The sequence below is a fragment of the Lipophrys pholis genome, assembly GCF_963383615.2.
Source record: "Lipophrys pholis genome assembly, chromosome: 10".
NCBI lineage: Eukaryota > Metazoa > Chordata > Actinopteri > Blenniiformes > Blenniidae > Lipophrys > Lipophrys pholis.
Window position 1 is genome coordinate 1879248 of NC_137640.1, and position 12468 is coordinate 1891715.

The following is a 12468-nucleotide window of genomic DNA, read 5'->3' on the forward strand; positions in this document are numbered from 1 at the left end:
CATTATTCACATTTTCTTCTATATCCAACACTAATGTGAGCATTACGTTAAGTTAAATGAGCAGTCATAATCTGACCCAGGCAGCTGATGTAAGGCTTTCAGCGCACACTGCCAGCACTCGCCACCAATAATTCTCAGGGCAGATTACATATGTCTAACATGCAGTATTCTGTCAGGGGTCGTGCTTGGATTTCAAATGATTTGTGCTTCATGCTCGGGTGTCTCACTTTGAGCCTCATGGTTTACAGATTGTTGGTCATTCAATAGTCTGCAGGTTTGACTGACACGTTCATGAACCGGCGGCCATGTTGGCTCTCTGTTATTCCTGAATGAGTCGCCCAGAGGCAAGTTGATTTTGGATTCCATGAATTCGTGGAAGTGGGGGGGGGGGGGGGGGGGGGATCAGAGGAAGCTGCTCATTACAGTGTTAAGAAAAACAGGAAATAAACCAAGATGGTTTTCTAACACTGCAAGCAAGGTTTTACTAAGTGATGACTACTATGACATTTTAAGAAACTAGACTGACTTTTTGGCCTTGTTATGAGTCAGTTTTATATAGATTAGCAGTCTTCTGCTGAAGGAGCAAGATTACTCCCAAAGTATGGATTATGAGCCTTGTATGGCGGCCGCCTCCATCAGGGACCTTTCACATTCGGATAATCCGAGTCTCGGTTCACTTCAGAAGGGGCGGAGCGAGAATTTTCACCCCTTCATTTGGTTGGGTGGCGTTCACATTCACTTTAGAGTCCGGAACAAACCTCCTGGAAAATGTCACGCAGTTACACAAGCTGCTGGTTTGGGGGCGCTGTCACCCAAAACAAACACTGAGCAGAGAGGAAGTAAAGAAGAAACATGGCTCATTGATTGGTCCGGATGGAAAGAGGAAGTCCCGCCTCTTTAGCCCGGGGTGGTTAGGCTCGTTAGCTCGTGGCTAATGGGTAGCCACAACAGCAATTTATAGTCTTCAAACCAGATTTCAATGAGAGTCTTCATCACTACATCTTCCTCATTACTTCTTCCTCTTTTCTCCACGCCTGCCCACAAGATATTTCCCAACTTTTTCTTACTGGGTCTGCTTCTCCTGATTCGCACAGTTAGTTTTGTTCGTCTACTACCCAGAATGCATTGTGCTCTACGTCATGTCCTCTCACTCCACCCGCTGGAAAAGCCGTTTGCAAGCAAACCAAGACCGAGCTTTTCAAGGGGACCGGAGATCTTGTTCGCTCCGGTTCAGAGCTCCTGAGAGATTCCTGAGAGCGTCGGCGGAACAAAACGTTTTTTTCCCTGAGGAGACTCGAGACGGTCCAGATTAAAGAGTGGAATGTGAATGCGCTCATACAGACATGATGTAATATGTATGCATTGGTAACAAATAGATCGGTAGGTATAGAAAGCAGCTGTTTCCATTATACAGTAGCTCTGTTACTCTTTCACTGAGATCTTATTTATCCTGAAAACAACATGAAAGATAAGTCCGACTGTCAGTAACTTTAATATTGTTCCAGCTCACAAATAAGTTTCTTTTAAAAAGCACAAGCATCCTATTTCTAGGAACTCATACATGGTTTCACTTGTCTGAGATGGTTTGGCCTCGCAGGCTGAGGTTGACTCAAGCTCCATTCCCCTGTAATGCAGGTGATACCATGGCATACCGGAAGGTGTCTGATGCCCAGGGAGGCCCGCTGGTCAGTGAGGTCTTGCACTGCTCTGGAGCGCTGGACCTGGACTGGGACCTGGACAAGGAGGAGCTACAGGAACCGGGACCGAGTGTGGACCGCATGCAGATGCAACATGTAGACTGCCAAAGATCTGGTAAGTGTAAGCCTCGGATCCCGATATGGCCCCAGACTGACCAGAAAGCGCTTTTAACAGTGAGTAGCATAAGATGACGGAGTCAGCTTTTTGGGTGGTCCACGTCTTTTTGTTTTTTTATTTTCAAAAGCGCAAAACAAAAAGTGCAAAGAGCAAAAAGTGCGTTGGAGGATTCAGGAGTGTTGTTTCTCCAGCAGCAGAACCATGAATGATGATAAAGGGCGCCTTAAATACAATTGGATGAAACCATTTGGATGAATGAACTCAATTGGATGAAACCATTCAAATTTCCACAGGTGATAAAAGTTAACATTAGTTTCATAAAACTAGGTTAAAAACCCTCCCAACCAAAACCATAACTATAAGTTAATGAAAGAAAACCTATGTTAACAAATAAATCTAAAACCCAAACACCTAAATAATAAACTAAATCCTAAACCCTGCTAAAACTATGTGCAACACCCCCCACAAAAAGACAATACAGGCAAGTTAGTAACCAGATTAACATTAGGGTTAGTGTTAGTGTACTCTAAAAAGTTGCTGTACACTATTAAAAAAAACCACTCTTAATCTTAAAATCTATGAAAATGGGAAAATACAGTGCTTGCACAGTTTAAGGCACAGTGATGTAAAGTGATTTAAAGTGATTTAAAGTGATTTGACAGGTAAAAAACTGCAAAAGACGTATAGACATTCTACAACCACACTGCATCTGCTCCCCCTCCAAATATGACGAGTACAGCTCCCATTCAACATGCTTATAATTTTACGTGACTTGTCAGTTGGAAATATTGGACTGTGTCATTTTAACAGCACCAACCTGAACAAACGTCTCTCTCCATCTTTAACGGGGTTTTTTTCATGCAAAAACTTCAGCACATACAGTATTTTGGAAAAATCTTGTCACTCGGAAAAAAAAAAAAGGGTATTTAATGTAGCACCGCCAGAAGCTGCAAAAGAGAGAAACTTCAGAAGACTGGAGTTACTCGGCTTTGAAGGACAGCAGCTTCAAATTGTGCCTGGGGTTCTGTATCAGTGATGCTTTTCTATCCCTGCAAATGCCTTCCAAAGCATCATTTATAACTCAACACCAAGCCTTAAGAATTTCTCCTTTTTCCATTTTCAGTCTGTTATTCTTCCATCACACTGATTTAGAGTTAGAAAGTTAATCCACTTGTGACTCTAGAAAAAAAAAGAAACTCTAAGCTTGTGATGGGTTTCAGTTTGTTTGTTTTTTCTTTTTGCCTCCAACAGAAATGTTTCCGATGTCACTTCAATGTGATCTGAAAAGAAAAACAAACTCAGCAATTCGGCAAATTCACTTGTCTGATGTGACGAGGCTGAATGTATCGGCGGCATGAAGCTCCGGGTCGTTGTTTAAGCCACGGGGTTCAAATTGGTGAGAAAAATAGCGGCTTATAGTCCTGAAATTACGGTAATCGTAAGTGGACTGCTTCCCTCAGATCTGCTGTCAGTTATGATATGTTCACTGTCTCTCTGGCACTGGATATTGGGGTAGAAAGTTAAACAGATCCAAATAAAATGACACTGAGGTGTTATTAAACTTCTCAGCTTCACTTATGGTCCATTGGCTGACAAACGTTCCCACCAAATGTTCCCAGCCTCAATTCCCTGGAACCCCAAACAAGTGGTCATCGTTGCCCACCACCCTGATCTGTCACTTGTTAGATAACACGCCCACTTCCATAGACACACAGAAGCACAAGCCTGCCACTTAAAAACTGATGTCAGATTCTGGAGTCCATGGCAAAGGAAGAGTTCCCAGCAAAGTGTGTGCACAGCCCAACAAATACACAATGACATTGCAACTAAACTATATTATAACAAATCATATTCATTGCCTCATTTTGGTGTCGGAGCACAAGCGTGACATTTATTGCACTCAACACAAATGAGACGTGAAGCTAATGGAGAAGTCGTACTTTTTGCACATAAACCTCAAAATACGTGGCCATTACTTGACCTGTTAATGGACCTTGAAGACAATCCGAGCAGTAATGATATTCATCCTGTGATGATCGTTAAAATCTTAGTTTCACTGCAGTTTGAAAGAAATCTCCAACCCAAGTGAACAAATCTGGTCGTCAATATCAATTGGATTCCTTCTCTCGAGACCAACTGGATTTTATTTTCAATTTTCTGTGAACTTCCAGGGTGTTCAAACCCCGGTCCTGACCCAGATCCCGAGCTCATGGAGCCCATCCAGCAGTCTGTCTCAGTTTCACCCCATGGACGGTTTGAGCGACTCCAAGAGGACCCCGACTACATCTCTCACTTCACCAGGGCTCCAGGCCACAAAGGCCAAAGACGACTCCACTGTTTCATACTCAGGTAATTCAGATTCTCCATTGTGAAGCTTTGAAGTTTGAACTTCCACGTTACCAATCCGGACCGTCGATCGAGGGACCGGACCGGCTGTGCGACACACTCGTGTTCCACCTCACTGTTCACGAGTGTATCAGTCATACGTGGAGCATTGCTTGGGTTTGGGGTCAGAGACTGTAGCATGTAGCATGTAGCATGGCTCAGCGCTACCAGATCCACTGAACAGGTAAACTAATGAGCAGCATCAGGCTAAACGCTGATTCATCCTCCATTAGAACAAGAAGAAAGTTCAGCACTTCAGGGTCTTGCTGAACAAAATGAAGAAATGTTGTTGAGTGGTGCCAATCGTCCGGGCCGAAGTATCTCTGTGCCACACTGCTGGAACTTCTGCACTGCCGTGTGCTGCACACATTCCTGTTCACGAATGACTATCAGTCATATTTTCATCATGTTTAGCACGTAGCCTCGCTACTGTATGAGCTCCGAAGAACGTTAGCATGTAGCATGATGCACCTGAACGCATCACTCAGGGCTGTCAGCTCCTCGGACACAGACTTTCTCATTTCTGAAAATGTCTTTCTGAAAACATTGGAAGCGAGAAATAAGCTGTGCTGCTGAAAAGCTAAAGCGCCGCTTTACAGATGTGTGGCTGCTTTGAGGGGGCGTGGCCTGCGAGTTCGGCAGATTCTTCTCGGAGTATGATCTCTCCTGCCAAACATGATTTTTTTATCGGCAGCTGGTTGACGAAACACCCAAACTTTTCTACTTGTTCTTATGGATGCGGGCGTCTTAACTCATCATTAATATTTAAAAAAACTCCAAACGGTGGACATCGCTTGTCCTCTCGTCTCTCTACTGCTGATGCATGATATAGCGTAATACTCACCGGGTTGTGTTGAGGAGCCTTTACTAGTATGAGCATGAGTACTGTGCAGTATTGGACCCAATACCCGATACTCGTTGCGGTAAATCCCTAATATCTACCACAAGTAATCCTGAAAAAATGAGTACACGATGCATGTTGAATGTCCATATATGTTAATATGAAGCAGATTCAGGAGATGCTGCCGATATTGAGTGTAAATATACCGTGCGATTACTTTTATTATCAACCTGTTTACTATGACTGAATGATGGCTGTGCTGTTATGACGTTAAAATGTAATTCAATATTTAATGAACAGCACAAAAAAAAACTCACCAGGAATATATTACAATAATATGCCAACATATTTCAGCATGTAGTATAGTTGGCAGTCATGGAAAAAAATACTGAAATCGAAATTAGGAAAAGATGTTTAACCTTTTTATGTTTTTATCAATTTGCGGGTGTATTATTTTTGTGTGATGTCTTTGGTCTCCTGACAAGGAAAATAGAAACGATGTTTGGTCCCATTTTCAAACATGTATAGCTTTCGTCAGTAAGGCTCGCAGTGCCTCCGGGCCGGCTCTGTCATGCTTTGTGAAGCAGATCTACGTATTCACATTAACTGCACATATTTTTTGGCATTATGAAACCAAAAAAAGTAGTAATTACAACTAAACTTGCTTCATGCCGCGTATGATTGATATGCCAGTGCAAATCTTGATTATGCTAAATTACTTAATAGGTTTTAGTATTGTGCTGGATGGATTGAGTGACGTTTGAATAGCCTGAGAACATTCAGAAATATCATTTACAATTATCACAGCTCATGCCACAAAGGAAATATTATCCAGAGGAGCAGTAGTGTCAGGAATGTGGCCGACCCAAAGTCAAGAGTTTAGTCTTCAGAAGAGTTCATTAACTTAGCGAAGTCTGAGAGATTCAATCCAGCAGGATGAGGCAAGTTCCAACAAGCAATGAGAGAAACGGTGGGAAACTCTAAAACTACCAAGAAACTGATTTAAATGGACTGGGAGTCATGACACTCTAGAGGAAAACATTCTTATTGTCCAGCTGCTGAGCACGTGCAGAAGAACTATTACATACAACTTTGGCGCACATGTGCAGTAGCAGCGTTTTGCTGTATACACAAAGACCAAGCACTTTCAGAAAGTTGTGTTATCCCCCCGTTTCCATGGAGACGGAGTTGGAGCCTTTTCAATAGGTTCCACCTTGGGAGCCGTTGTATAAAGAAGTTGGGTTGTCAGTGGCTCCCAGCAGCGTTGTCTTATAAACGGACCCCTGAAACGCAATGAAAGTTTTGAGTTTTCATTCAAAATGCTGCCGTGTGAGAACAGGGCCTCAGGCATTACTGATTCTTCATTTGCTTTACGCCGTCTCGTTCTTTCCACACAGATACTTCTTTGCTGGATTGGGGATTTTTGTCCTGGGTCTCTTGATTGGCTGGTTCACTCACACACCTTCAGTCAAAGCACCTGTAACGCCTTCTGACAGCTCCGATCTGCTCGAGGAACTGCTGAGAGGAATCAAGGCTGACAAGATAAACATTCTGCACAGGTGAGCTACAGTAGCAAAGCCAATGAACAGCGTCGTCGTGGTATTTGCTTTAAAATACATGGAAATCCACACTGATTTCTCATGTACATTTTGTTTGTGATGATACAAAAGACTGGACCCAGAAATGCTCGGTTGCACCATGAGAATGAAAAGAATTTCACTTCAGTCTTCTCGCTAAGCATCGCGACAAAGAATTCTGAAAATACTGTGTCTGTTCACAAGCATAGTACCAGTCGCAGTGATTGTCAGTAATGTGTCAAATGTTTGAAATGCAGTTGTTCAACTGATTTAAGGACCAGATATTATTTTTATAGAGATTAATGAATGTTTTATTTTCTTTCTGTTGCTGTTAACTTGTTAGAACAGCTGGAACAAGGCAGGTTTTTGTTTTTTTTAAAGAGGTTTAGTCTTTCACGACTTCCACATCGGTGGAGGGTAGCGGTGTTGTGATAGCAGGCTGTAGTTCCCACGGTGTATAGCACTGCGGTCAAGCTGCAGCAGGATCCAGAGCCGTGGTTCCAGCATGTCCACGCTCACCTTTGTCTCCGAGGCATTACGGTAGACGACTTTCATGTGGTCGCTGCACTGGATTCATCCACCTCCCGCCGTGTGATGGGGCTGCTGCAGACCCTGTCGACACGGGTCAAACACAGCGTTCTCAAAGCCCACCTCCTCCATTTGTTCCTGCTGCCAAGCGCAGAGAAAGCTGAACCTCCGCCGTCACTCCACGACTCGGGAGACGGTAGACCGGATCAGGCCATTCCTCGTTTCTCTTCATATTTCTGCTTTACCTCCTGCCTCCGGTGCCTCCTGCTCTGGCCGGCTCACCTCTCATGCATGCTAAAGACTATCGTGTGCTGGCAGAGGAGGCAGACAGGATTTTGCTGGCATCGCGCCTGTACGGAGCGCATGCTATGTTACGGGTAACACCTCCCTCCAGAGGAGGATGCAGCACTGCCTCACCCGGTCCTCTGTTCAGAAAGGAGCTGGAAGCTGCTGGCAACGGATTGATTTTGCACGATGCAGCCACCGTATGACGTTCGTGTTCTGGAGCCAAAGACCATTGTCCAGGACAAGGACATTAAAGAAGTGCCGGTTTCAGTGGTGCCCCCAACCCCGATTCAGTGTTTTAACAGCATAGGTGCTGGTTAAGAAAATGACTGTTTTGCCTGTGTGAAACAAGCAAAAACACTTGCAGCCGACTGTGTGAGTTTCTTGGGTTTTCTTTTTCTTTTTCAAAGTATGTTTGAGAGCTCGGCCTGTCAAACCCTTAAATTCATCATGACAGCCTGTTAGCGCTTACAAATGTACCTGGGTGTGTTTCTGCTCTCACAGGCTGGAATCGGTTTATATGAAGTGTGAAAGGGAGACGGTGAAACATACATTATTAATTCTGATGAAGAAAGTACAAGAAGAAAGGGTAAAAAGGGTAAAGGCAAGACAATACTGTTCTGTCAGGTGAGTTCAGTGATGGTAACGGAATTGTAGAAAAAAAAAACATTGTCAACGTCATGCTTTGATGCCCCTTTAGTCTGAAATTGTCATTTACACTTGCAACCTTCAAGAGAGAGAGAGAGAGAGAGAGAGAGAGAGAGAGAGAGAGAGAGAGAGAGAGAGAGAGAGAGAAGCAGATAAACCCTCTCCGCCAGGTATCAAGTCTATTTTATTTATTTATTTTTTCTCACAAACCTCAGTCAACCTGAACGTTGTTTTTTCCAAGCCAAAGGATCATGGGATGCCTGCGTCTACGTGTCTGTGTGAGATAACTGGCTTTGCAACTGAACTGAGACAATCATGTCTCCATGGTTTTCCTCTCTCTGGGTTCTCCTCACGTTTTACAATTTATTTTCCCACAGTGATGATTCTAGGTGCTGGAAACACACACACACACACACACACACACACACACACACACACACACACACACACACACACACACACACACACACACACACACACACACACACACACACACACACACACACACACACACTCTAGATCTTAACCATCTGTGTATATGAGGGGGTTTACGTTACCTGGACTGCAAACAGAAGCAACAATGAAGTTAAATGGTTGTTTTCGCACCTACACGTGCTCCCTAATATACATTTTATTTGTACTTTTGTGTACATTTTGGCTCCATTTCCACCACAGTGCTTCAGTGAAAATGTATGAAAACACATCGGTTTGACATCGTTTCATGGATGATTATGATGCAAAATACTCACACGAGTGCAGAACGACTATTTACTGCAGCCATGGTGAGCATGCACAGTAGCAATGCCAAGAGTTATCAGAAAGAGGCATTTTCCCCCATTTTCACAATGACGTAGTTGGAGCTTTTTCGAACAGTTCCACCTTGGGAGCCATTTTAGACAGTTGTGTTTTTCGGCTCCAAGCACCATTATCATGTGAACAGACACCAAAGACGTAACAAAAGTTTTGTGTTTTCCCGTGAAAACCATGTTGGGGAAAGTTTTGCCTGCTGGAAAATTGAAGTAACTCACTATTTATGACTTTTAAGGGGTCATATTATTCAGCTTTTCAACACTTTCACCTGGTCTGGTCGGTCCAGAAACCTTCAGTATTCTAAGTTTCTAGCTCCTCCTTGATTTCCCTCATTTGAATATTGGATCATAGGAGCTGCATTCAGAATCTGCTGTGTCTGTGTGAGCTGGACTGGCTCCGCCCACACATGCCCATCTTGGGAAGAGGAGGAAGTACTTCCTCTCGTGGTGCCATGTGCCAGAGCAGAGCTGCCTAATTGTGGGAGGAGTCAAAGGGAGGGCCTATCTTGATTGGGATTGGCTAAACCCCCGATGACACTATATAGGGTTTGATTTCTGATTGGCTGGTTGGAGCAACACACTTTTTAAAACCTGAAACAAGCCAGGGACAGAGAGGACAGACTGTCTTCACTTCTGGGCGTCAGTCCAGGTATGGGGACGATTAGTACTGCTGGAGAACCAGTAGAAAGTGAATTTTTCCATATTATGAGCCCTTGAATAAAGAAATTCTGGTCGAGTAACTTTACGTTTCATCCCATCCACCTCACAAATTTTCTCTACAATAATTGTTTTTGTACTTTTGGTTTATAAGAAATTAATGTCTGTCCATGGAGGGGCACGTTTGCATATACAGTTATATACTTTTGTTTTAACTGCACGTCGAAGTCTTTCAACCATTTCAGTGACTCAATACTACAGGGCTGCTTCAGTATCTGCAAGTATGTGAGAATGTTCTCATGGATTCACTTTCATTTATGTTTACTGAAAGAAATACCAAACCAGCGTTACTGGGATTTTTCCTGAGAATTGGAATTCATTCCTATTAAGGAATCATGGAGACAAATGGACAAAAGTAATGTTTGTTGGGTTGAAAAAAAAAGTGTTGAATTAGTTCTGTCAAATCAGTGCTGATGGTGAAAAATTTATAGTTTTGTAATAAATCATTAATAGACCTTATAAGGTGTGGAGTAATATTTGCTATGTAATCTATATAAAAATAATTTAGGCCTTTATTTTGTCAGTGATAAAAATGATATCATTATCAGCCTGAGGCGATGTGTACTAAGTGTGAAGCACTTTTATGGAAGGAGAGAGGTTAGTGACGGAGCAAAGTCAGATAAAGAAAATAGGACTCAGTAACTGTTTTGAGGGAAATGATCATGCACCCATCTTTAGCAGTATAACAAGGCTACTGCTGAGTGCAGTAGTCAAACATAGTTACTCTGTGTTTGACGGGATCCCACAGGGACTGGCGGCGTCAGTACGGCATCCCATCGGCAGACTCGACTCACAGTGTCGTTACACTAATGTGTCCCCCATCTGTCCCGACTGATCCTCTCTCGGGACTGGCGCAGCTGCCCTTTCAGCCGACGATGCTCGTTGTCCTGGGACAAACCTCAACTCATCTCATGCTCAGCAAAGCACAAATTGACTTGAAACATGTCACATGGGAACAGGAGCCTTTGGGGGGGTCACAAAAAAAAAGAAAAGAAAATCTGCAGACTGCAGCAGGGTGATTACAAGCACAATACGCTGGGATGATGATATTATCATAACATTGTTGATCGTATGTCGTACAGAGAGAGAATTATTGTGTGGATATGATAGCTGTGGTACAGCTGCCAACGCTGGGCGGCCAGGAGACGATAATCCACAGCCGACCAGAGAAGGAGTGTCACTTACAAATAGTCTTTCTAACGCCAGCAGTTTGTTGTGCGGTTATGTTGGAAGTATTTAACAAAGATTATCAGTTTATACAGTATTAGACCCCGTTTACACGACAGCTCGAAGTGAAAACACTTTGTTTTTGTATTTTTGTTTCTGAAAACGTTGTGCGTTTCCTATGAATGATTTTGGAAAACAATGTAGTAAGCATGCCAGACCACAAGTTGGTGCTGTTGTTTGTTTGTGTGATGAAACCACGCACATACGTGCTCAACTAACAACTAAACATAACAATGGTGAGTACTCAGACATTTAGTTATTCTGTCCAATCAATAACTTTGAACCCAATCACCGCCAACTTTATCATAAAGTACAGTCACTGTTAATATTTACTTCGATGTAGTTTTTTTCCTACATGTATTATTATTGGTTTTTTTCTTTATTACTATTCATTACTGTTGTACCAATGAAAGATTATCTTTACTCTTATGGTTTTTATTTATTATAGTTTAGTTGTGTCAAGCTAAAGCTTGTCATTTAATGCAACCTGTTCTTTCCACCATTTACACTACAAAGAAGTGTGCAGAGCTCCTTTAAGAGAAACTGGATTTAGTCCAAATCCCTTGAAGATGGTTTTTCACTGCTCGCATCTTGACCCGTCTCACAATTCTCTCCTGCTAATTACACTACTGTGATAAACCCAGAGGCAGTGCTACGGAGAAGTGGATTTATTGCCCTCTGTTTCACTACATACACTACAATCCCGTGCTAATCTGAAATCTCAGCAAATACCAGGTTTTCAGTCTTCAGGCGATTTACTGGTAATCCTCCCCGATTCTGGGAACATGTCTTCAGGTGACACGTCACGTAACTTTCTGATGAGGGGGGTTATGAGTATTTACTGATAGAGAGGAGGGTTATAACTACATTTTACTAATGGAGAAGGGGGTTATAACTACGTTTTAATGATGAAGAGGAGGGTTATAACTACATTTTACTGATGGAGAAGGGGGTTATAACTACATTTTACTGATGGAGAGGAGGGTTATAACTACATTTTACTGATGGAGAAGGGGGTTATAACTACGTTTTACTGATGGAGAAGGGGGTTATAACTACGTTTTACTGACAGAGAAGGGGGTTATAACTACGTTTTACTGACAGAGAGGGGGGTTATAACTACATTTTACTGATAGAGAGGGGGGTTATAACTACATTTTACTGATGGAGAGGGGGGTTATAACTACATTTTACTGATAGAGAGGAGGGTTATAACTACATTTTACTGATGGAGAGGAGGGTTATAACTACATTTTACTGACGGAGAGGGGGGTTATAACTACATTTTACTGACGGAGAGGGGGGTTATAACTACATTTTACTGATAGAGAGGGGGGTTACAACTATATTTTACTGACAGAGAGGGGGGTTATAACTACATTTTACTGATGGAGAGGAGGGTTATAACTACATTTTACTGACAGAGAGGGGGGTTATAACTACATTTTACTGATGGAGAGGAGGGTTATAACTACATTTTACTGACAGAGAGGGGGGTTATAACTACATTTTACTGACGGAGAGGAGGGTTATAACTACATTTTACTGATAGAGAAACTGATCACAGCATCAGGGATGTCAGTTTAGAGAAGATTTGTTTTCTTTGCCATTTCTGAAAAAAACTAAACTTAATTGT

The 12468-nt window shown here is 42.6% G+C and overlaps 1 protein-coding gene across 2 annotated transcripts in view; it reads left to right on the forward strand.

Annotated features, from left to right (window-relative positions):
* The window catches only part of naaladl2 (N-acetylated alpha-linked acidic dipeptidase like 2), a 376461-nt gene that overhangs the window by 111006 nt on the left and 252987 nt on the right, over positions 1 to 12468 (forward strand). For both annotated transcript variants that reach the window (XM_080474206.1, XM_080474205.1), the window contains 3 exons: positions 1636 to 1812; positions 3987 to 4164; positions 6439 to 6600. In XM_080474206.1, coding sequence (XP_080330332.1) covers positions 1644 to 1812; positions 3987 to 4164; positions 6439 to 6600 — 509 coding nt within the window. In that variant the 5' untranslated portion in view covers positions 1636 to 1643. The remainder of the gene's footprint in view (positions 1 to 1635; positions 1813 to 3986; positions 4165 to 6438; positions 6601 to 12468) is intronic.